This window comes from Castor canadensis, chromosome 7 (genome assembly GCF_047511655.1).
Source record: "Castor canadensis chromosome 7, mCasCan1.hap1v2, whole genome shotgun sequence".
NCBI classification, from domain to species: Eukaryota; Metazoa; Chordata; class Mammalia; order Rodentia; family Castoridae; genus Castor; species Castor canadensis.
The window spans coordinates 59,418,327-59,443,217 of NC_133392.1; the positions used below are offsets into that span (position 1 = coordinate 59,418,327).

Here is a 24,891-nt window from a genome sequence, read left to right on the forward strand (position 1 = left end):
GAGGTTTCAAACCTCAGTACTCCAGATCTCAGCCTCCCAAGTAGCTGGGATTACAGTCGTGAGCCACTGGTGCCTGGCTTATTTTTTTTCTGTTTTAAAATACGTTGGAGAGAGAGTCCATAGTTCTCACTGGATTTCATCAAAATATAAGTCTTGTTCCCCACTCCCCAGAATAAAAAGAAGTAACAATCACACTGCTAGGCTGGGTGCTGGTGGCTCACCCCTGTAATCCTAGCTACTCAGGAGGCAGAGATCAGGAGGATCACAGTTTGAACTATTTTGCCTGGGCAAATAGTTCACAAGACCCTATCTCAAAAATACCCATCACACACACACACACAAAAAAAAAGGGCTGGTGAAGTGGCTGAAGATGTAGGCCCCGAGTTCAAGTTCTGGTACCACAAAAAAAAGAAAAAAATAGACTCACACTGCTGGGAATGGTGATGCACCTCTAATCTCAGGAAGCTGAGGCAGGATGATCTAGAGTTTCAGGTCAGCCTGGGCTGACCCAGTGAGGCCCTGTCTCAAAAACCAAAACCAAAACAAACGAATCACCCTGCTTTCTTAAGGCTTTAAAGGAATGTAACTGACAGCTGTTCTGTGGCTAAGGAAAGGCGCTTCCAGGAGAATCTCACTTTTCCCCATGTGGTCCTCATTAGGGAAGGCATGCACTTGCGCACTGGGACGCAGGGAGGATGGGGGAAACAGAAACAATGTGCCTGCGACACCACACCTGTGCTAAGGTGCTGGTGACCAGTCCATCCTCCAAAGCGCTGTATTCATCTCCCTAGTGTCAGCCAGCTTCCATTGCTGCTGTTTTCATGCTGTTTGGAGGAAGGGAACTGAGGGCACGGGAAGCAGCCAGGACACACCATTTGCTCATGTCTGCCAAGCCTTTTTCCTGCTGTGAATGACTCGGTTTTTGGTTCCCATGAGATGCAGAGTTGCACTTGAGGTTTCCAGTGAGATGACCGTGCATGGTTAGTTTCTTGTCCTCGTGTAATGAGAGGGGTTTTGGTGTTTCTGGTGTATTCGAGACATTTACACCATAAGACTTATATTTATATCATATTTCACATGCAAACACTACTTTGTGGTGAGGTTTTTGTTACCCAGCAAAAGTAGGGAAAAGGCAGGAGGAAGTGGGAGGACAAACAAGACGGTGGAAGGCCACAGTTAATCCCAGCCATGGAATTTTGGATAGGATGGATATAGGTTAGACATAGGGCATCTGTGACTCCTGCCTGTAATCCTAGCTACTCAGGTGCTGAGATGAGAAGGATCAAAGTTTGAGGCCAGCCTGGGCAAATGCAAAAATCATATCTCAAAAACATACAAAAAACTCTTCTTTCTCTCAGAAAGAAGAGCTGGAGGCATCCCCACATGGTAGAGTGCCTGCCTAGCAAGCAGGAGGCCCTGAGTTCAAACCTCAGTGGCACCAAATAAAAAAGAAAGTGAAGTGTATTTGTGTATATGTGAAATTTCTCCTTGGAGTAGCAGTAATTTGTTTATGAGTTAATTCAGAATTGCAGGAAGATTTGTCTAGTGGCCAACATAGAAGTTAAATCAATTTCTTATTCAACCAACCCTGTCTTCCAGAGACTCTTTCAGTACTCTGTGTTAAAACAACCAAAAAAGCAGTAAAATAAAGCCAGAACAGGATTCAACTTCTTTCCTTCTTTTCTTTCGTGGTACTGGGGGATTGAACTCAAGACCTTGTTCTTGGTTTTTTGTTTTTGTTTGTTTGTTTTTTGCAGTACTAGGGCTTGCTTAGGGCCTACACCTTGAGCCACTCAGCCAGCCTTTTTTTATGAAGGGTTTTTTTGAGATAGGGTCTCATGGAACCATTTGCCTGGGCTAGCTTTGAATCACAATTCTCCTGATCTCTGCCTCTGAAGTAGCTAGGATTACAAGTGTGAGCCACTGGGTCCTGGCTAGGACCTTGTTCTTGCTAAGCAGTCACACCATCACTTGAGCCATTCTACCAGTCCTCTAATATTTATTTTTGTCTTTGGTTGCTTGTACTGAATCTCTGCTTTTTTGTTTTGTTTTGTTTTTGGTAGTACTGGAGTTTGAACGCAGGACCTCATGCTTGCTAGGCAGGTGCTCATTCCTAACATTGATATCTTAAAGGGGTTAATAACATCTCTCGTGTATTGAGTACTTGTTAGATGCCCAGGATTGCATTCAACACTGACGTGCACATCTCATTTAATCTTACATCAATAAAATGAAATACACATTCTGTCCCTACTTAGGAAGTAAGACACCAATGCTTAAAGAGGCAGGAAACTCCCCTAGGGCCACACAGTGGGTCAGAGGTTAGAGGACTTGGCTTGGATGGCATGTGTTCATTTTAATCACCATGATCCTGAGTTAGGGTAGTAAGCAACATGCTAAGGGCCAGAGGGTGGAGAAGAGGGGAACCAAGATGTGGACTGGTTGTGGGACATGTGGAGAGGTCATGCTGCAGTCATTTACACTTTGTTGTTAGAATGTTATTAGAATCATAAGGTTCATGTGATAGAAATACAAAAAGGTTTTAATTTTATTTTGTTTTTATATTTGTGGTGCTGGGGATTGAATCTACGGACTTAGATGTATTAGACAAGCACCCTAACACTGAGCTATTCCCCCCGCCCCCCGACACTGCTTTCATTTTTTTTTAGAAACATGGTCTGGGCTGGAGATGAGGCTCAGGTGTGTTAGAGCACCTTGCTACTGCCTAGCAAGTGCAAAGCCCTGAGTTCAAAACCAGAGCTGAAAAAAAAAAGAGAAGAGAAAGAAAGAAAAGGAAAAACTAATAGGATCATGCTTGTAATCCCAGCACCAAGGAGGCTGAAGCAGGAGGATCAGGAGTTGGAGGCCAGCCTGGGCTACATAGTGAGACACTGTTGAAAGAAAGAGAGAGATGGAGAGATATAGGAAGGAAGGAAGGAGGGAAGATGGGAAGAAGGGCTCTTTCAAAACAGCTGAGTAGCCAGGCATGTTGGTGCCCACCTGTAATCCCAGCACTCCAGAGGCTGAGGTAGAGTAATCTCAAGCTTGAGGCCATCCTAGGCTATAAAGCTAGAACATTCCTCAGTCATCCAATCAGTCACAGATAAGAAAGAAAGAAAAAGTATCTATGGGAACACCATTATAATTGTTTTTGCTAAAATATTCCTCATAAAAATAGTATTTTTTTTTCCTCTTAAATCAAATCTGCCCGGTAAATCAAATCTGCCCTGTAACAGAATTATAAGCTTAAGTTTCATACCTGGTAAGTTGTTTTTTTTTTTTAGAGTGGTAGTGGGGTTTGAACTCAGGGCCTCATGCTTGCTATGCGGGAGCTCTACCACTTGAGCCACTCTGCTAGCACTGGTAAGGCTGCTTTCATTTTATTTTTGTTTTGAGACAAGGGTTCCCTATATAGCTCAGGCTGGCCTTAAACTTGAGATTCTTCCATTTCAGCCTCCCCAGTACTGTAATTTTATTTTATTTTTCCCTGTAGGCAACAATTCCTCTTTTCTCTTTATCTGAGTTAGGCTCCTTGGAAGAGTTACTCATTAAGTCAGAGATCCTACTAAGTAGAATCTTGAACATAGCTTATGGTCTCTGTTCAATTTCTGGAGTGAACAAATGAAGAACATGCTTTACTTCATCATCAGAAGCCTGTGTGAGATCCAGCGCCAGACTAGTCTTGTGTCTCCACGATCTCCACAGGTGGTTGTGGACTAAAACTCTTCCTGAATAACTACTCTCCTTAAGCACAAACTTCTTACATACACCGTTCTTAAAGTACTGCTTTTTCTCTGGGGAGCAGACTTAGTTATACAAGGGTGTTTTCTACCTTAAAAGCCAAAGGTTAGGCTGGCAGAGTGGCTCAAGTGGTAGAGTGCCCGTCTAGCAAGCGTGAGGCAGTGTTCAAACTCTAGTGCCACCAGGAAAAGAAAAAAAATCTTTAAAAAGCAAAGAGTTAAGTCCTAGAACAAACCAACCAGCCCTCTTGTTCTTTTGTTGTTGGTGGTCTGTTTTGGGGATGCAGGGCCTTGCACTGTCTGAGTTCTTCCCTTGAGAATGCGGCAGACATCTGTTGAAACGGTTGACTTAGCAGAAGCATCCTTGTTGGGTTTTCAAAGGATCAATTATGGAGTACTGAAAGACAGAACCACAGCTAAACACTCAAACTGGGATGGTGGAAAACTAAAGCATGTGGTCCTTTCACACACACTCAGTGGCCAGCCTTATTCCCAAGGGGTAGCTCTCCTGTTTCTATGCACATCTCCACCCTGCATTCACACCTATACTGGAGCATGCCCCCAGTGTCCTTATGGGTGTTGTGACCTCCACCCAGGGCACCCACCTTTCTCCCCTCCCAGTATATCTTGCCAGCTCATACCTACCTGTCCTTGGGTTTCAATGGAAATTTTATTTCCTCTGGGAAGCCTTCTTGTCCTGCCTAGCTTCCTGAGCTCATCTCCATTCTATACTCCATCATGAATGTTGGCGAGTGTCTGTCATGAGACAGTAGGCTTCAGCAGGACAAGAACGAAATTCCTCCCATGAATACCCGGCACCATGATTGCAAGACAGACATACCGGCCATTTATCAAACTGTTTAATGCATTTGGGTTATTAAATGGGCAATGTCAATGTAAAAGATGAATTAATAAATGTTAAAGAAAATATTTTTGAATGTGGGGTTTTTAAGGTAGTTTAACAGTTCTAAGTTGATTTTGCTAGACTTAGGAGATAGTCTGTGTCTAACTTTCCCAGAAAGAAGGTATGCTTGTGTGTGTAAAAACTACTTGAGCTACTCAGTGAAAAAGTAAATTTTTAGAATTTTCTAGTAGACATGACTAAACATTTAGATAATCTAAAAGCTGAGAGGAAAATTTTATCTTGAGTCAGCTGTCTAGCATGAGTGATATACAGATGGAGCTTGAAGGTTTGGAATTTCCTTTAAAGCCTGGCTTGGAGGTGCATGCATGTAATCTCTCAACTGCTACAGGAGGATCACAAGTTCAAGGGAAACCTGGATTCCATAGCATGTTTGAGTCCAGCCTGTGCTACAGAGTGATACCTGTCTTGGCTGGGCACAGGTGGCTCATGCCTATAATCCTAGTTACTCAAGAGGCAGAGATCAGGAGCATTGCAGGTTTTTTGGTTTTGTTTTTTTGTGGTACTGGGGTTTGAACTCAGGGCCTACACTTTGAGCCACTCCACCAGCCCTATTTTTGTGAAGGATTTTTCGAGATAGGGTCCTTTGAACTATTTGCCTGAGCTGGCTTCAAACCACGATCCTCCTGATCTCTACCTTCTGAGTAGCTGGGATTATAGGCGTGAGCCACTGGCACCTGGCATGCAAGCATCGCAGTTTGAAGTCACCTGGGCAAGTAGTTTGAGAGACCCTATCTTGAAAAAACCCTTCACAAATAAGGACTGGTGAAGTGGCTCGAGGTGTATTTTTTTTTTTTTCTTTTAGCAGTACTGGGGGATTGAACTCAGGGCCTTGAGCTTGCTAGGCAAGGTACTATACCACTTGAGCCACGCCAGCAGTCCTCAAGGTGTATTCATTATAAACTAGACTGAGCAGATTAGTAATAAGAAACAAACTTCAATGTATCGTTCTCTCTTTCCCTCTCATCTGAGTGCAGGTGGTGGGGTACTGGGGCTGTGGGGATGCAACCCAGGTCTTCACACATGCAAGCTTTCTACTGCTGAGCTACATACCCAGCCCCATCAATGTATCATGTGTCATTTATTCATTTAATCTTTTCTTTTTGGTGCTGGGGATTTAACTCAGGGCCTCTCACATGCTAGGCAGGAGCTCTACCACTGACCTACATCCCAGTGTCTATTCTGTCATTCTCTTAAATAGAAATGGTTCTAAACAAGCTTTCTCCCCCCCCCCCCGCCCTCCCCGCCCCAGGGTTTCCAGTGCAGGAGTTATGCATCACTACACCCCATAACTTTAGTGAAGTTTCTAAATTGCTGCATGATTTTTACCTCTCCAGCCTCAGTTTATCTACACAGTTTGAATTGTCTCTAATGTTCTCTTTAGTTCTATAATTTTTTTTTTAAGAGAAGGCAGAGGCAGGGTGCTTGTGGCTCAGGCCTGTAATCCTAGCTACTCAGGAGGTACAGAGATCAGGAGGATCACAGTTTGAAACCAGCCTAGGCAAACAGTTTTCAAGACCTCATCTTGAAAAAAACCCAACATAAAAAAACCCAAAACAAACAAACAAAAAACCAGGGCTGGTGGAGTGGCTCAATGTATAGGTCCTGAGTTCAAACCCCAGTACCGCAAAAAAAACAAAAAAAAGAAAGAGAGAGAGAAAGCAGGTCTGATGTTGTAATAATATGAGAAAACTATACACAATGAATTATTACAAAATTCTATATCTGAGGTGGGAGGGTCAATCAAACACGGGAGTTCGAGACCAGCCTGGGGAACAAAGCAAGGTTCACCTAACAAAGCCCAACAGCCCCTTGTAGTGGGACACACCACTCAGGAGGCTAAAGTAGCAAGATGGCACGTTCCTTATATTAACCCCCGTCTCATATAAAACTGAAGGCTGGGATTACAGGTGTGTGCCACCATACCTGACTTAATGCAATTTTAAATAGTCAAAACTAAAACACTCAGTTCCTTAGTTTCTGAGCTACCTTTCAGCAGCATCTGGTAGTGTGAAAATAATTCTCTTGGTTGAAATCCAATTTGTCTGCTAGTCATTTCTGATTATTCTCTCCATCAAAACTTCTTGTCACCTAAGCCCTGAGCTACGATTGTCCAATCTCCAGCTGTAGGCTTTGAAACAGATGACCACAGCCAATAGACGTTACCAATCTAGTCTGTTCAAGGAAGCAAGGCTTCATGTGATCACATCCGTTTGATGTTTGGAGTTAATGCTATCTCTGTCACTTTCATGAGGTCTCACATCTCCCTGGGGTAAGATTTGGCTTTATTTATTAACTAATTTTCCAGAACACTGTACACAGACCTTCGACATTTGCTTAGCTTGCTCGGTGTAGTTGTGTGGCTTGATGAATGTCTCATACAGTGAAAATTCTGTCCATGGGGCTTGAGAAAAGTAACATCTCACCCATGTAGATACTCAGTACACCTAGCTCTCTCAGCCTGTTTCATTTCATCGAGGCAAATGTATGCATCACACAGGGTGCAGGTTGACTTGAAATACATAATTATGTCATAATATATCATGGCTGCTTTACTAAATACTGAACAATCAGTCTGGAAAAAAAAGAACGCTGATGCTATTTAAAAGCTGTAGTCATATATCATGTATCCAGGGCGGGGGCAGAAGGTCCAATCTGTGGTAGAACTGCAGGAGACGCTTAAGAATTGTCGGGCTGCCCGAGTGCATGGCTCATGGGAATGTAAAATGGTACAGCTGCTGGGGAAACAGTTCTCAAAAAGTTCCTCAGAAAGTTAAACCCTGACTTATCATATGATGCAGCAATTCTGCATCGGAAGCAGTAACACATGAGTGTCACTTACACATGACACTTACACATGAGTGTTTACAGCACGACTGTTCACAGCAGCCCAAAGGTAGAAACATCTGAAATGTTTAACAATGGAAGAATGGGTAATAAGAAAATACAGTAGGTACAAGCACATATAAAGAAATATTATTCAGCTTTAAAAAGGAATGACATTTGGATACATCCCACTGTCTTCACATGGATGAGCCTTGAAAACCTGTTAAGTGAAGTGAACCACACACAAAAGGATAAATTCCTGGTTTCCAAACCTGATTATATTGAATTATATTTCTACCTGTTTCCTGGTTGTTCAGTATTCTACAGAAAGGCTCTTAAGAGATAGTGTGGACTTAGTCTGTTTGCACTGGTGGACAGAATTCATGGGTTTTGCTCTAAGTGTTTAAGGAAGGTTTTGTCGTGTTTTTTGTTTGTTTTTACATTAATTTGTTAAAATTGTGGGGGTTGAGTACACGAGAGAGGTAATTTTAAGGTGGGAACGCAGGCTCAGGTCTGGTAGAGCACATGCTTAGCACATATGAGGCCCGGGTTCAATCCCCAGCACCATAAAAATGAAAATAAAAGTGGGAGAACCAAGCATGTTGGATTTCACTGTCCAACAAAGACAGCGTGCGTTCGTGGCAGACTTAGAGGCTAGGAAGCAAAGAGTGATGAAATGCAGGCCTTCCGGCCCTGCTCCATTCCTAATTTCTGGTTGTGGGACTCTGTTCTGAATCCATCTGCCAGTGGAAAACCCATTCTTGGCTCAGCAGCCAAGCAAGCCATCCTGCCAATCCTCCAAATGTACTGCTGAAACTTTGGCCGTTCGCAGCGGGAGCCAGGGCTGTCTTCCCAAGATCTGTGCAGCTGTCAAGGTGGCTGTGATGGGACTGTGACTGGCCTCTGCACAGCTTTTTTGGCAGTGATCTTGAGACCAGCCAGCTCACCGCTGCCAGATTATTTGGATGGAGATTTCTCTAAATCCTGACTTTGCTAGTGTCTGGCAGGTGTCAACTATGGTGCCAACTCTCCTAGTGCCTGCCACCTACTGGGCATGGGGGCAGTTCAGGTGTGTGTGTGGGAGATGGTGGTTTGTTCTGCTTCTGGCTCAGGTCCCGGTCCCAGGGAAGTGGGTGGCTCTGTCTGAGCGCCATGCTGGTGCGCAGACCGGGCTCCACGTGGGGACCGGCTTGGCAGCTCTAGGAAAAGATGCTCAGTGACAGTTGACATCTTGTGAGACAGCCAAAGTGCAAGTCAGAATCTGCCTTCTGGTAAGGCAGGGATTTCTTTGGGAAATGAAGGTCACCAGGAATGTGCACAGCAAGAGGAAGAAATTCTCTCTCTTTCTCTCTAGCCACTCAGAGTGGCAAGTGTATTTTGAAAACTCCACCCCCTCTCCTGTCCTCCTTCTGTCCTTTTCCTTTTAAGTGGCTTATTGTTGCTTCCTAATTCGCCTTTGTCACTGGACATTTATTGACAGAAATCAAATTGCTGTGTTTCTGGGCAATGCGCCTGCTGCAAAGAGGTGTGGCTGGGAGGAATGAGACACACAGCTCAACAGCTGAGCTTACCCTGTCCTCACGTAACCTCCCGCCTTAAATATCGCCAATATCGAGCCTTGCCTTATAAAGTAAAAATGCACAATACCTTCCAGAGTTTCAGCCAGCCCAGATGGCCCCCTAGGCTCCGTTATGTCTCCTGTAGGTTGGAGGCAGAGCGGCGCCCCCTCCCCCGCGCAGATCTGCCTGCCCTGGGAGCCACCCAGAGGTTACTAATCAGGGCGACGCCGCCATAGATCCCATGGTGGCGACCTGGGGGATTTGTGTGCATTGTTTTTGCGGAAGCCTCCTGTGATTTCGGCGCAACCAGATCCACTGCAGAGAACTCCATGTCGCAGCTTGTGGCTGCCTGTGTCCTGTGGTGAGAGCAGAGCCGCACAGGAGATCCTTTGTCTAGGAAGGGCTAGGCAGACAAGATCACTTTGGAGTTGCTAAACTCTGCATTGCCATTGGCTGCACTCTTTGTGGGGCTGTTTTTGCAAAAGGCATGCCCAGCACGTCTACAGTGCCGGCAGGCCAGGGCTGCCTTTAAACACCATGATAATCATACCAAAAGCAGTTTGCAGAACTGCTCAGGCAGAGGCTTCCTCTGCAGAAGCAAGCAAGATGGCTACCTCGTGGGCTTCGCCGTGAAGAATGCAGAGGCTAATTAAGACAGACTTTAAGGGGAAGAAAGGGTATTTCCCTACTTCATTTTTATGCAAGCTTTTTTTTTCAGTGACTTTTCAAGTGTACATTTTACATAAGCTCTTGAGGTTCTGTCTGGCAAACATGTTGATGATTTAAAATGGCACAAGGAGTTTGACAGGGAAATAGCCAAAAAAAAAAAAAAAATTGTGGGGGTGGTTGGGTAGGAGCTAAAATTTTTCTTAAATGGAGGCTTATTTTCCAATTTGATTTTTTTTTTTTAGGTTATAAAAGAAAACAAGAGGCCCCAGAGGGAAAAGAAGCCAAAAGTTGTAAAGGTAATCAGATGTTGATTAAATGATTTAATTTTTGTTCCATTTCATAAAGCATTTTTCTGTCACTCGAGAGTAAATTTGCAGGGCAGTGGAGGTGGAGTCTCCCAGATGTCAGTAGATAAATGAAATTTCACTCAACTAAAGTGTTTTATTCCCCCATCTCTTTTTTTTTTTTTTTTTTGATGGGCTGCGTAATGTGCATATTAGCACCGTTATTTTCAACTCCACACAAGTCTTGCAGAAGGAAAAGTTTATATGCAAAGTGTTATGAATAAAATTCATTTTTCTTTATAGTTCCCTTTGTAACATCTGCATTTGTGGTGTTGCACCAGTGTGAACTTAAGCTTTATAGGAGAGGTGCTATTTGAGGTTGACAGCTATGATCATTGTCATTTTAACAGACCTTCCAATATATACTATTTTAAAATGTGATTTTTTTCCCAAAGGAAAAAAGGTCCTTAGAGATTTTAGTTTAACTTAAAAGGTACTGTACAAGTCATTGAGATCTGACAGCCAAATTGAAATTGCTTAATCCCAGATGCTCATATCATCTTTAATTTCATAGAACTTTGGGAACATGCATGTTTTCTTTCATTCCTATAGACTGCCTGAGGAGTACTTAGCAGTAACCTAACTTGTATATAAGACAGCTGTGTGTTACAAGCTTTGTACAGTGTATAGAAGGGTTAACTTAAAAGCATAGAACATCACTAAAAGTTCAAGCTAGCCTTAGTGTAGCAAATAGGTGTTCATGGGTTTAAGATTTCCAGTGGTGTATTGGTATTATAAATGTAAGCGGTCTTTTTAATTCTAGCAGAAATATTAAGCAATGAAACTATTGGCCTGTAAAATTATATTGTGTATATTTAATTGAAAAATATTTTAACCTAATCATAGCTTCTCTTTTGCAAATAAAGTTTTAGCACTCAAACAGGAACAACATGTTGAACTGTGGTTTTGAATGTGGCAGATTTCATCTCATTTGTGCCCCTGCTTGCGTAACTTGAAAAATGTTCACCTGCGACCTAGCCCTCACTTTGCTTTCTAATTTGACTGACCACCTGGAGCTTCTGTTTCCTCAGTCTGCACAACACTCCCCATACATTTCCCCCCAATCAACAAGTATTTCCTTGATATTTACCACAGAGAGTGTGCTAGGCACTGGGAAATGAATGGACTTGCTTGATGCAAATTTTCAGAGGTCTGGACAGATAGAATAGTGGTCATCTTCAAGATGAGTGAGAGCATCTTCTGTATTTCTTCGTGTTGATCCCATCTACCTCCACATCCACCCCTCTCCACCCCCAACTCTTTAAGTGCTAGCATGAAAAGCCTTCCTTAGGTATCTTTCTATACTTTCTGTAATGGTATATCTATTTCAGGCATTAAATTCTTCAAGCGAGAAATAGTTTTAGCCTTGCTGTTATAAATGGCTCTTAAATTTGGGCAGGGGGAGTATAGAAGAAAGAGATAGACTACAGGCAGAAAAAACTAATAGAAACCAAGTCTTGGAGCTACATTGTTTCCCATCTTTGCTAGGAAATGGAATTGAGCTTCAGAGTACTGTTTAATTCTGTGTTTGTTTTGGTAGTGTGTGGGTGTCCCGTCACCTGAAATAAGTTTCAGAAGTAAATATACCGTTTGTGGCTTTTGGAAATCATGACAGTGGACCCTGACTTTTTTTTTTTTAAGTAAGTGCTTGTGGGTGGCCCAATTTCCTCTGTCCCTGCAGGTAGAACTGAATCCTTACTTACTTTCCCTTTATAGTTCTTGAGTAAGAGTAGAGAAATCTGGATGGCTAAGCTAGAAACTTGGCTTAAGCAGTGGAGCGCCTGTCTAGCAAGTGGGAAGCCCTGAGTTCAAATCCAAGTAACAGCAAAAAAAAAAAAAAAAGATGAGGCTAATACTCTAAAAGGAAAAAATGGTGTTTGTTTTTGTAACTAGCATTTTCTGGTGGTACTGGGGTGTGAATTCAGGGCTTCACACTTTCTAGGTAGGTGCTCTACCACTTGAGCCACTCTGCCAGCCTGGTGTTTTTTAATTTCTCCTTTTTTTTTTTTTTTCCCAGTACTGGGGATTGAATTCCAGGCCCTCACTTTGAGCCACTCCACCAGCCCTTTTTTGTGATTTTGTTGTTGTTGTTGTTGTTGTTTTGTTTTCTTTTTGAGATAGGGTCTCTTGGAACTATTTGAACTGCGATCCATCTGATCTCTGCCTCCTGAGTAGCTAGGATTACAGGCGTGAATCACCTGTGCCCAGCCTGGTGTTTGTTTTTGAAACAAGGTCTACCTAAGTAGCCCAAGCAGGCCAGGAATTCACTATGAAGTCCAGACTGGTCTTGAAGTTTCCAGCCTCCTCCCATAGTCTTTCAAATTCTGGGATTATAAACACTCACCACCAGGCCTGGCCAAAGCTGATGTTTTTTTTTTTTTGGATTAAAAAATTTATTTTAAACTGGGCACCGGTGGCTCATGCCTATAATCCTAGCTACTCAGGAGGCAGAGATCAGGATTGTGGTTCAAAGCTAATCCCAGGCAAATAGTTCCTGTGCCCCTATCTCAAAACTCCATCACAAAAAGGACTGGTGGAATGACTCAAGGTATAGTGCCTGAGGTTAGTCCTCAGTACTGCCAAAAAAATTTTTTTTAAATTTTGTTAGACATTCTTTACCTTTCCCAAAGAAAAGGTTGTTTTCTGCACAACAGAAATGCTAAAAATGAGGTGGGTGTTGGTGGCTCATGCCTTTAATCGTAGCTACTGAGGAGGCAGAGATCAGGAGGATCACAGTTCAAAACCAGCCCTGATAAATAAGTTCGTGAGACCCTGAGGTCAAGACCCAGTACTGCAAAAGAAAAAGAAAAAAAAAAAAAGAAACAAACAAAATGCTGGAAATGTTCGGATTTTAATTTGAGACATGTAAAATTCAGATAAAGGAAATGTATCCGAAAGGAGTGTGTTTTGGGAGGAGGGATGAGAGAATAATACAGCTTTCAGCTTACTTTTTTTTTTTTCAGTACTGGGGTTTGAATTCAGGGCCTTATGCTTGCTGGAGAGGCTCTCTACCACTTGAGCCATTCTACTAGCCCACAGCTTAAGGTTTTTAATGACTTAAATGTTCTATATGCATTTGGCCTTGCAAATCTGGCCTGCTTTCTTAGTTGTTTGTTTTGGGGGCAGTCCTGGGGTTTGAACACAGGCCTTGCACATGCTAGATAGGGGCTCTACTACTTCAGTTTCTCTCTGCCCCTTAGATCTTCATGTAGCCTGTGGTCTTTGCTCTTTCCCAGGATGGATGTTGCAGGTACTGCAATCATTTTTCATCTTCATCCTTGATTAGGAAGTAGTTAGATGAAGAAGCTGGTGAAGGAAATTAGAATTTAAAGCTGATCGACTCCTCTTCTGAACCTGGTAACTACGGAGTCCAGCTGTGTTGCAGAAGTTGCTTTGTCTTCTTTCTAACTGCTGTGAGCTGGGGATGTAAGTCAGTGACAAAGGCTGTGCTTAGCATGTACAAGGCCTGAATACCTATCAATGCCAAAACTAAAATCAAATAAAAAGTAAAGCAACAAGCAATAATTCATTCTATTGTACTTCAAAATTTAAAACTGTAAGTAGCGATCTCCAGTTCCTTTCTAGAGACCCTTCCTCTAGCTGACATGACCATGTCTGTAGAAAGCACCCTAAGGGCTGGGGGTGGGTTGCCATCAGCTTCTCACTGAAGCCCATTGGTAACTTTAAGTTGTTTTCTTATACATATATGGCAACTTGGTTTGTTTTATTTTTGGCAGGACTGGGGTTTGAGCTCAGTGCTTCCTGCTTGCAAAACAGGCACTCTATCACTTGAGCCACACCTCCAGCCCATTTTTGCTCTGATTATTTTGGAGATGGGGGGGTCTCAGGAACTATTTGCCTGGGGTGGCCTCAAACCAAAATCCTCCTGATCTCAGCCTCCTAAGTTGTTAGGATTACAGGCGTGAGCCACTGGTGCTGGCAATATTGAAACTTGTTAGCTATATTAGATTCTTGTAGATTCTACAAGAATCTAATATAAACTGGACTAGTTTTAGCCCAGGACTTATGAATTTGGGATGGTAAGTGACATGGTTTGGAATTTCTCCTGTAAGAAACATTTGTGTAAATAATCTCTACTTTGTGTATGTGGCTGGGGGGATGGGTTGGAGGGAATATTTCCTTAGAGAAGGTCAATTTTAAGGTAATAATTTGCTTATTGTCAGTCATTGTTCCTGGAGAAAATCAGACAGCACAATCGTGTAGAATTTCATTCAGGGATTTTATTTATTTATTTACAATAAAACTATCCAAGAGTGAATTTAACAAATGACAAGGTGATGAGTCAGTATGGATGACCAGCTCCTGGGCAATGGAAGAAACCAGGGATTATCTGTGAAGGTGTGGGAAGGATTAAGGACAAAACTCAGACAGCCAAGGATGTCAGCGTTTAGAAAAGCAGAGAGCTATCACCATGCCTAGGCCTAAAGAGGTAGGGAAGGGTGGTGGTGGGAACTCAGGTGAAGAGAGAGCAGAGGAAGCAGGGGCTTTTGCCTGGCCTTTTGTGGAGGGGATGCCTCTGCATGGAGGCTCTCTTGTGTGTGTGTGTGTGTGTGTGTGTGTGTGTGTGAGAAAGAGAGCGAGAGAGAGAAATACCCTGCCCACCAGTCTCTTGCTGCTTCTGGTGGTCTGTCCCAGTGGCAAGCCAGAAAGGAAAGGAGTTTTCTCATGAATACATACTGGTCTACCCTCCGGGGCATGTAATAATGTAGAACGTGGAGTGTGCACCTGGACGGGCAAACAGAACATAATGCAAAGCTGGGCATGGTGGTACGTGCCTATAATCCCCTCTCTTGAGGCAGAGCCTGGGAGGATCACAAGTTGAGATGGGCTACATGGCAAGACCCTGTCTCTAAAACAACAGCCAAACATGTGCCGCCCTATTCGATTCCACGGGCAGGATGATAGGATCAAAAGAGTATTAAAACCATGATCAGCTGGGCATCAGTGGCTAATCCTAGTTACTCAGGAGGTAGAGATCAGGAGCATCTCTATTTGAAGCCAGCCCAGGCAAATAGCTTGAGAGGCCCTATCTGGAAAAACCCTTCACAAAGATAGGCTGGTGGAGTGGCTCAAGGTGAAGGCCCTGAGTTCAAGCATCAGTACCACAAAAGCAAAACAAAACAAACTCATGATCGTGATTCTGGTTACATTAGGTGAGAACAGGTGAATTAGGTGAGAGCGGGTCAATTAGGTGAGAGCCGGTGAAGGATATATGAGAACTCCATATCATGTTTGTAGGCCATCTGTAATCTAAAATCATTTCAAAACAAAACGTGTGAGCATCATTGGATGGGGACATGCTTATACATTCTGTGATTAGATGTTCTTCCTTGGCTGCCCGCAGACATTTTCTACACATTTGGTTATAAAATGTCATCAAAGTAGTACAGTATTTGAAAGAATTCTGTGAACAAATAGAGAGAAATGTCAGTGGGTACTAAAGCAGGAAACTGTGCAGCGACTGACTTAGAAAAGGAAAATGAAAACCAAGTGATCACCTCATGGCCCTACTCTTTCCTTCCTTCCTCCATGTGCTGATAAGAAGCAGAATGAATGGGGGGAGGGAGGCGCGCTGTGGGGAAGGCTAGAGCCCAACTAGCAGGGGACAGGACATCTACATTTAAGTATATGGCTATACTTAAATGTCTTTTTGAAACTTTTTAAAACAGAACCAAGGCAGAAGTGAATCACTACACGGTCTTCGTGGGCATGACATAGTGACATTCAAAATATTTAGGACCAGTACCTTGTCCCATTAAATACACCATACAGAGCTTTTTTCAAATAATAGTACTATTAACATTCAGTATATGGTTTTGGAGTACATTCTAAATGCTGGGGGACTGCAACTGTGTGCATATAAGACCCGTGTGTTTCCTGCCTTCCAGATTAAATATGCTGAGGCAAGAAAAAAAATGAAAGTGCAAATTGTGGTTACCGCTTTTTTGGGGGGCGAGGGATGGTACTGGGGTTTGAACTCGGCCTCAAGCTTGCTAGGCAGGTGCTCCACCCACCAGCCCTTTTTCATGCTGGGTATTTCTGAGACAGGGTCTCACAAACTATTGGCCCAGGCTGGCTTCAAACCTCTATCCTCCTCATCTCTGCCTCCTGAGTAGCCACCCTTGCTTGGCTGTGGTCAATGCTTTGAAGGAAACAAAAAGCAGGAGATGAAGAAAAGCATCATTTAGTAAAATGAACTTGGGGTCCTTGAGAACTAGTTCCTTTGTAGTAGTATTTTATAATAGTGTTGATTTAAAAGAACTACATTAGACTTGAGATACTTTGTTTATTTTAAAAACCCATTAAGCTACAAGAAATGGAAGGTAATAGTTGCTAAAGATTTTTTTTTCTGCATACTTACCTACAACTTTGTTTCAATTAGTAAAAGAAATTGTTAGTAAAATGATAGCTTTTTTTTTTCAACTCTAGTTATAAGGCAACATTCTATTATTTAGAGCAACATGTTGCAAATTTAAGGGATAGATCACTTGATAGATTACCTTGACCTTTGTTCAGGGGAAAGATAGGCCATTTTGAATCCATGCAAAGATCAGTAGGATCTCAGTTCAAGGCCAGGTAGGGGAAAAAAGTTAGTAAAACCCTCATCTCAACAAATACTGATGTGATGGCATGTGTCTGTCCAGCTTTCAAAGAAGAGCAGGGAGGCAAACTGTATCACTGGGGGAGGCCAGCCTGGGCAAATGCTCCAGATCTTAACTGAAAAATAACTAAAAGCTTAAAAAAAGGGGTTAGGGGCTGGTGGCATGGCTCAAGCAATAGAGCACCTGCTAGCAAGTAAGAAACCTTGAGTTCAAATCCCACTACTGCAAACAAACAAACAATAACAACAAAAATGGGATGGGAGTGCATATCTGTAATCCCAGCACTTGGGAGTCTGAGGCAGGAGGATCAGAAGTTCAAGGCTGCTGGGCACCAATGACCCAAGCCTGTAATCCTAGCTACTCAGGACACAGAGATCAGGAGGAGTGAGGTTCAAAACCAGCCTGCGCAAATAATTTTTGAGACCCTATCTCGAAAAAAACCATCACAAAAAGGGCTGGTGGAGTGACTCAAGGTGTAGGCCCTGAGTTCAAACCCTAGTACTGCAAAAAAAAAAAAAAAATTCAAGGCTAATCTGGGCTACATGGTAAGACCCTTTGTCCAAAAAAATTGTATACACATACACACACACACAGAGACACATATATATGGGGGGGGAGACAATTTCAGAACACAAGGGAGTGCACATAATTTAATTATTTAGTTTGGTAACTTAACACATGATCTGTATTTGGCTCCTCATTGTCATAAACTGGCAAAACCTGCTAAAGACATGTGTTCATCCAGCAGTGTTGAGTCATAAGATCAAAGGCGCACATGGGCCTCCTTGTTTGCATACCCAGAAACTGTAACTGAGCATAGTTACAGTTTAGGGTTCTCCCTAAAGCAGCTCACACACAGTCATTCACTTATCACTGAAGCATGGATATTTCCAGTGACTCAAAATACATGTCTATTCTGAGATTTCTAGGAATGATCCCAAATAGACAATGAGAGTGAATAAAAGCTAAGTGGGGTTGGATGGGCTGGAGGAAAATTTCATTCGGTCTCCAAAAGACAAGTCTGTCAAATTTTTCCTAGTCCACCAAAGAACATATGGCTTGTCTCAAGTCCTTATGCTCATACTGTGGGGTTTTTGGTTTTGGTGGTACTGGGGTTTGAACTCAGGGCCTCACTCTTGCTAGGTTGGTGCCCTACCACTTGAGCCACTCCACCTGTTCTCATAATGTGTTATGATACTGCTAGATTATATGACTTTTGTTTTGTTTTGTTTTGTGGTACTAGGATTTTAACTCAGGACCTACACCTTGAGCTACTCCACTAGCCCTTTTTTGTGATGGGTATTTTCAAGATAGGGTCTCAGGAACTATTTGTCACAGCTGGCTTCAAACCTCAATACTGATCTCTGCTCCCTGAATAGTTAGGTTTCCAGGTGAGCAATGCCTGGCTCATATGATTTCTGAGGTCTACTTAGATAACCATACACCAAGTAGCACATATTCTTAAAAATAATAAATGTTCATTAAGTATTTGTTAAACTTTACTAGTATTGACCTTAATCCATTTTCAAATTATAACTATTTTATAGTGGGATGTCTTTCCACATCCAAAAGGTGGTTTATTATCTTTTGTTTTCAAACATTGCCTTGCAAGACTAACCCACCAGTTACCTATTGAAGAGAATGCAGATGACAGTGGTGTGTGTGCACTCATGCATTGAGTGCTTGGGCTCGTGGAAAAAGAAAATTTGTGCTTGGGCTGACAGTGGCTCAACTGCTACAGCGCCTGCCTAGCAAGTGTAAGGCCCAGAGTTCAGACTTCAGTACCACCCCGCCCCCCCAAAAAAATTGTGCTGGTGCTTCGGTGGTTTCGTTTATTGTTTGTTTTGGTGCTGGCAATAGGAGGTGCTGGGGTTTAAACGATACAATTTGAGCCATGCATGCCTGCAGCCCTAATGCTTTAGTTTTAATTGCTAATTTAAGTCCATTTCTGCACGTGAAAAGGTGGTTTGGTTTTTTTGGTAGGGGTTGTTTGTTTTTGTTTGTGTGCTATGTATAGTCCAGGATGACTAGGAATTTAAGATTCTCCTCCTCCACTTCCTGTGGGCTGGGATTAAAGACACATACTACTACCATCATAGTCTGCATGAAAAGTTGTTCGGGGACTGGGTCTTGTGCAGCCCAGGAACTTGCTATGTAGACCAGGGTCGCCTGGAACTTGCACTGATTCACCTGCTCCTGCCTCCTAAGTGCTGGGATTACAGGCATGAGCCTGGTTCCCAGTATGAAAAGTGGTTTGTTGTTGTTATTGTTTTTTGACTTTGTGACAGTGCCTCAATATGTGCCCAGGCTGTCTTTGAATTTCAGAGCAGTCTGTCAACCTTCTGAGTGTTAGGATTACAAATATGCACTGCTAAGCCTGGCTACTTTTTTTTTTTTTCAGTGCTGGAAAAAAAATGTTTGTGAGGCCTCAAACATGCTAGGCAAGTGCTCTACTCCTACACCCTATAATCCCACCCTCTTAAGTTACTTTTTTATAAAATCCATAGGTTTGAAGGTCAAGTGATCTGAGTAAAGTGACAATTAAATTTCAGGTTTCAGGTAAATCATCCACATTTAACTTTGGTTCTTTGGAGAATGTCCACGGCTTCTAACATTCTAAATTCCTAACTAGAGGTTAGATTGGTAAGTGGGTAAACTCAGATATTAAATTTATCTCTACTTTTCACAGCAGGGGATAGCACTGAATGGAAGATACCATAACTATTGCTCACTGCAAGAAAAAGAAAAAAGATGGAATAAAAAAATGAAGTAGTGGTTTTTAGAAAGCCATGGGGAAGCACTGACAAAAATATTATTGAATTTAAGTATGGGTTTTGAAGAACTTTATAAAATTATAAACAGGATCGGGTGTGTTTCTCAGTGGCAGCAGGCTTGCCCAGCATGTGCAAGGCTTTGACCCCTAGTGCTGAAAAAGAAAAGCAAATGTATACATCATTTACAGATTAAAATAAAGTTTTGGGGTTTTTTTTTTTGTGTGTGGTATTTCGGATTGAACCCACAGTCTTGTGCATGCTAGGCGAACACTCAACCACTGAACTACATACCCAGCCCTCTTCTCTTGTCTTAGTTTTTTTGTTTTGGTGTTGGGGATTGAACCCAGGGCTTTGCATGCTAGGTAAGAGCTCCACCAATGAGCTTCACCCTCGGCCCCCCTCTTCCTTTAGAGGCTTTATTACAGCCATAGGCAATAAAATTCCAGAGCTGTTGTTAGGCACATAAATACAGATCCTGCTAAATATCTGATGGGATCAAGCTGGTGTGCCTGGAGCATGGTTTTGAGGCAGCGACCTCAATTCCTGTCTACTTACCTGTCTGGGCCAGGGGCTGGTCCTGCTGGGCTTGTGGGTCCACCTTTTCTGTCTTCAATTCCAGCAGCTTCTTTTCGTTCAACGAATACAATTTGTTTGCTATTTTTTCTACACTGAAGTCTCATTTGCTATCTGCTCAGACTGTCAACATTTTAAACATTTCTTGTTTTTAGTTCAAGTTTTCTCATTTTCAGTTCTAAGGGCTGAGTTTCCCCCCAAATAATATACTTTAATTAATTCATTAATTAACTAACTAACTTACTTACTTATTTATGGCAGTACTGGGTATTGAGCCCAGGGCCTTGCACCTGCTAGGCAAAATGCTCTAGCCCTTGAGCTGCATCCCCAGCTTAAAATAACCATAACCCTTTCCATGTTAGCCATCTAAGGCATTATTTGCTGAAGACTGCTCCATTCCCTCTTTCACTGGAGTGGCTCAAAACATAGGCCCTGAGTTCGAAGCCCAGTACTGCAAAAAACCAAAAATATCCCATTGCATCATAGTGACCATCTTTGCAGATGATACCCATGTTGGCCTCCGTAAACTTCACCAATGCGCACAGAATAATTTCTGCTTGTTGAATATAAGCCTGTTTTCTCTAGGGAGCACACTGAGGCCTGGGTGCCAAGGAACAGCTTCCTTTTCCTAGAAGAGGTAAAATCTCTTCTTGTGCTCCAGATGCAGGTGCCCACCCGTGGCTCAGGCAGTGGCACACACGATGAGTGACAACACATCCAGGAGGCCTCACAGCCACGTCCACTTGCTGCTGTGCCCCCAAGGGGGCTTATGGAGGATATGGGAAAGTGGGGGTGGCTAAAAGCTATTGTGTAATATTACTTTTTAAAAAAAAAATTTTTATTTTACTGTTTTTACATTTACTTACACGTGTATACATTGTTTGGGGCCACTCCCCCACCCCTGTAATGTTACTTTTGTCACTCCACCTATGAAATAGTTTTTATGCCCTCACTTAATACAGTGCAAAACAGCTATACTGCAGCCTAGAACATTTCATCGGCAATGTACTCCAGTTCTGTGTGTATTTAATCCCTCTATTTAATGAGTTAATTAACAAAAGTTAGGACCATTACCTGGGCCACCATGGTAAGATACAATGCATCACACCAAACCATAATGTTGTAATCTAGGGCCTGCAAGCGGGTTTGTGATATTCAGGGTGTTACAGCTGGGATCTGATGTCAGTTTGTCACATTATTATGTCCACAAGGGGTATGACTTGGTTAGGGTTGTATTTGTCCATTTATTGTTTTTTGAGTCAGTTTTGGTTATGTAGCCCAGTCTGGCCTTGAACTCAGGGTCCTTCTGTTTCAGCCTCCTACATGCTGGTATTTGCTAAGTTTTTCTAGTACTAAACTACTGTTTTTCATTTTGTAATTGTATAACTTTTTTTTAGGAGCTACTTTAAGACTGTGTAAAAGTTTTGGGGGTATTGCTCATTGATAAAGCACTAGCCAAACAAAGCACTGTATTTCATTCCCAGCACCTCAAAAACAAAAAGTATCCAAAAAACTAAAAACTATGTAAGTTTTATATTTGTATCATTGGTTTTTAGCAAGTTCAGTATTCTTTTTTTCGGGGGGGGGTGGTTCTTTTTTTGTTGTTGTTGGATGTGGGTTTTGAATTTAAGGCTTCCCACTTGCTAGGCAAGCACTCTACCACTTGAGCCATGATTCCAGACTTCAATTTCACATTCTTAACCACATGAAAGAGGACAGCAAACTTCTTCCCTATTGTTGAAGGCACTTCTTGTAGGTATGCAAATGGTAAATGTCTTCAATTTTAAAGAGTAGATAGAACATTTAAACCATAATGAAAAATACCTATGGCTCTACTTACTGTTTCTTCCTCCAGTGTAGTCAGATGGTTGACTTCAGTTTCGAGATTGGACTCAGGTTAGTGTCTGATAAAATTGCAGGCATCATAACTAGAGTCTATAATCCTAGCTACTCAGGAGGCAGAGATCAGGAGGATCACAGTTCAAAGCCAGCCTGGGTAACTAGTTCAGGAGACCCTATCTTGAAAATACCTAACACAAAAGGGCTGGTGGAGTGGTTCAAGGTGTAGGCCCTGAGTTCAAACCCCAATACTGGAAAAAAAAAAAAGTCAATGTTGGGAAATGGGATAACTCGATACAGAATCTGGTGGAATGTGAGATGGACTTCATTCCTTCTTTATCTTGCCTCTTCCTGCTCTTATCTTCCCCACAACCTTATCTTACCAGGAATTTAGCAAAAAGAAAGCAGCTCAATTCTGAAAAACTCAGAGACAAAGTAAAATAGAAGATAACTAATCAATCAGTGATAACCTACCCCCCACCCTACACATACCTCATCCCCAGCCTAGGACCTAATAGCTCTGAAGAAAAAAAAAAAAAAAAAAGATTTGTTTATGGGCCTGATAGGAGGGAAAAAAGTATAAAATGTCCTTCCAGGTATGTATAGGAAACAATACCTTAAACCTCATTACCTCTCTGTGAATTTGTAGCTTATCATATTAACGGGAAAAGTATGCTACAATTCTATGTAGTGATTCAAGCGCAACATTGCAAAGCATATTCAAAATTAATTTTGTTTCAAAGGGAAATCTAATTGAACAGTATGGTTTGAAAGGAAATTCAAAGAACTAATTTAGAATTACAGTAGTTTTAAATTATAAAAACAACACTTTACTAGGGGAGTGGGTGAGGCTGTGTAGCCCAGGCTGGCCTGAAATTCACGATCCTCCTACATCTGCCTCCCTTACTCTTGGATCACAAGCTTGGCTGTTTTGTTCTTTTCTTGGTAATAGCCAGCCTAATGGATGTGAAGTGCTAGCTCACATCCAAAATCAATGTGATTTTGATTTTTTTGTGTGTTCTTTTGTTGTGTTGAGGCCTGTTTGATTTATTCATATTATTTCACATATAATGAAGCAACTGTTAACCCTATATTTGTGTTTTTAGACAAGGTCCCAGTATGTAGTTCAGAATGCCATTGAAGTCTCTGTCTTCCTGCCTCAGCCTCAGAAGTTCTATGTACAGGCATGTCCCAGCATGCCTGGCCAAAATAACTCTTGCCTGGGGCTGGCGGAAGGGCTCAAGAGTGCCTGCTGAGCAAATATGAGGCCCTGAGTTCAAACTGCAGTACCACCACCAAAAAAAACCCCAAATTTTTGTTTCTTTTGAGGCAGGTTCTAGTTATACAGGCTCACTACATTGTCTAGGTTGTCCTAGAATTTAGTCCTCCTACCAACTTAATCCCAAGTGCTGGGATGTGACAGGCATGCACCACCATGCCTTGCTAAAAATCACACTCTTGAAGAAATTAAACAGAATGCACACAGAAAAAGTAAACTTCCCTTATATACTCATTTTTCCTTTCCTCTTTAAATCTCCTTAGTCTCTTACCTTAGAGACTCATACTCTTGATAGTGTTGTGTGTATTCTTCTAGATGTAGTGTATGTACACACAAGTATATCTATAGTTACATGTATGTAGAATGCACACAAATCTGTGGACTCTTTCTTTTTTTGTGTAAGGTACTGGGGTTTGAACTTGGGACCTCACACTTGCTAGGCAGTGTTCTATCACTTGCGCCACTCCACCAGCCCCCACCACCCTGCAAAAACATTTTTGTGATCTATCAAGACACGCTGTCTGAAAAAAAACATAAAAAAAGTTAGTGTGTAAAAAACATCTTTATTTTCCCCAAACTCCATACTAAAGAATGTTTATTGCTGAAGCAAATAAAACACAGGTTTGTTGGTTTATAATTCATATATCATACACTTTACCCATCTGAGGTGTGTAATCCAGTAGTTGTTAGTAATTGTGGAGCCAGGCTGGTGGTACACAGCTGTAATCCCAGCATTTGGTTGTTTTTTTTGGTTTTGGTGGGACTGGGGTTTGAACTCAGGTCTCAACACTTGCAAAGCAAGTGCCCTGCCACTTAAGACACATCTCCAGTCCTATAATCCCAGCATTTGGGAGGCTAAGGCAGGAGTTATTTGAGGACAGCCTAGGCCACATATTGAGACCCTTGTTTCAAAAGCAAAACAAAACACAAAAATAAGGCAGGTGAGCAGGTGCTGGTAGCTCACACCTGTAATCCTAGCTACACAGGAGACAAAGGATCAGGTTTAAAGCAAGCCTGGGCAAATAGTTTGTAAATCCTCATCTAGGAAAAAAAAAAAAAATCACAAAAAGGACCGGTAGAGTGCCTTAGTGATAGAGCACCTGCTTAGAAAGTGTGAGGTCCTCAGAACTGAAATCCCAGTGCTGAAAAAAACCAAAATGACAAAAAAATACAACACAACACAAACATTTGCAGACCCATCGTCACTGTTAATTTACACAATTTCATTACCCCAAAAAAGTCCTTATCATAGCTTCCAACACCCAGTCCCTCCATGTACCTTAGCCCTTGGCAACCGCTAATCTGCTTTCTATGGATTTGCCTCTTCTGGTATTTCCTATAAATGGTATCCTATGAACATGGTGTTGTGTGACTGACTGCTTCCACCTGGCCCAGTGTTTTCAAGGTTCATCCATGTTGTAGCATGTGGTGGAAATTCTCTTTTTTCCTTTAATAATGGTCCATTATTTGTGTATGCTGCTTTTTATTTATCCATTCTCCAGTTCATGGCTTTTTCTCCCACTCGCTTCTTGGGCATGGTCATTCCTGTGCAGGGTTCTTTGCAGATCAGGTTCCTACTTCTCTTGGGTCCCCACCCCGGATAGAATTACTTGGTCACATGTTGACTCTGTTTAACTTCTGGAGGAACCACCAACCATTTCCAGAGCAGTGGCACCATTCTGCTTCCCCACCAGCAGTGTGGAGATCCAATTTCTCTCCACGCTGGCCAACACTTGTTAATGT

The 24,891-nt window shown here is 42.3% G+C and overlaps 1 protein-coding gene across 6 annotated transcripts in view; it reads left to right on the top strand.

Moving 5' to 3' along the window:
* Positions 1-24,891, top strand: part of Tet1 (tet methylcytosine dioxygenase 1) — a 107,850-nt gene that overhangs the window by 18,612 nt on the left and 64,347 nt on the right. For 4 of the 6 annotated variants that reach the window (XR_012449732.1, XM_074079015.1, XM_074079016.1 and 1 more), the window contains one exon: positions 9,959-10,012. Coding sequence is in view for 3 of the 6 variants with exons in the window: in XM_074079015.1 (XP_073935116.1) it covers positions 9,959-10,012 (54 nt within the window). In the remaining 3 variants the exon portion in view is untranslated. The other 2 variants (XM_074079019.1, XM_074079018.1) reach the window with 2 other exon arrangements.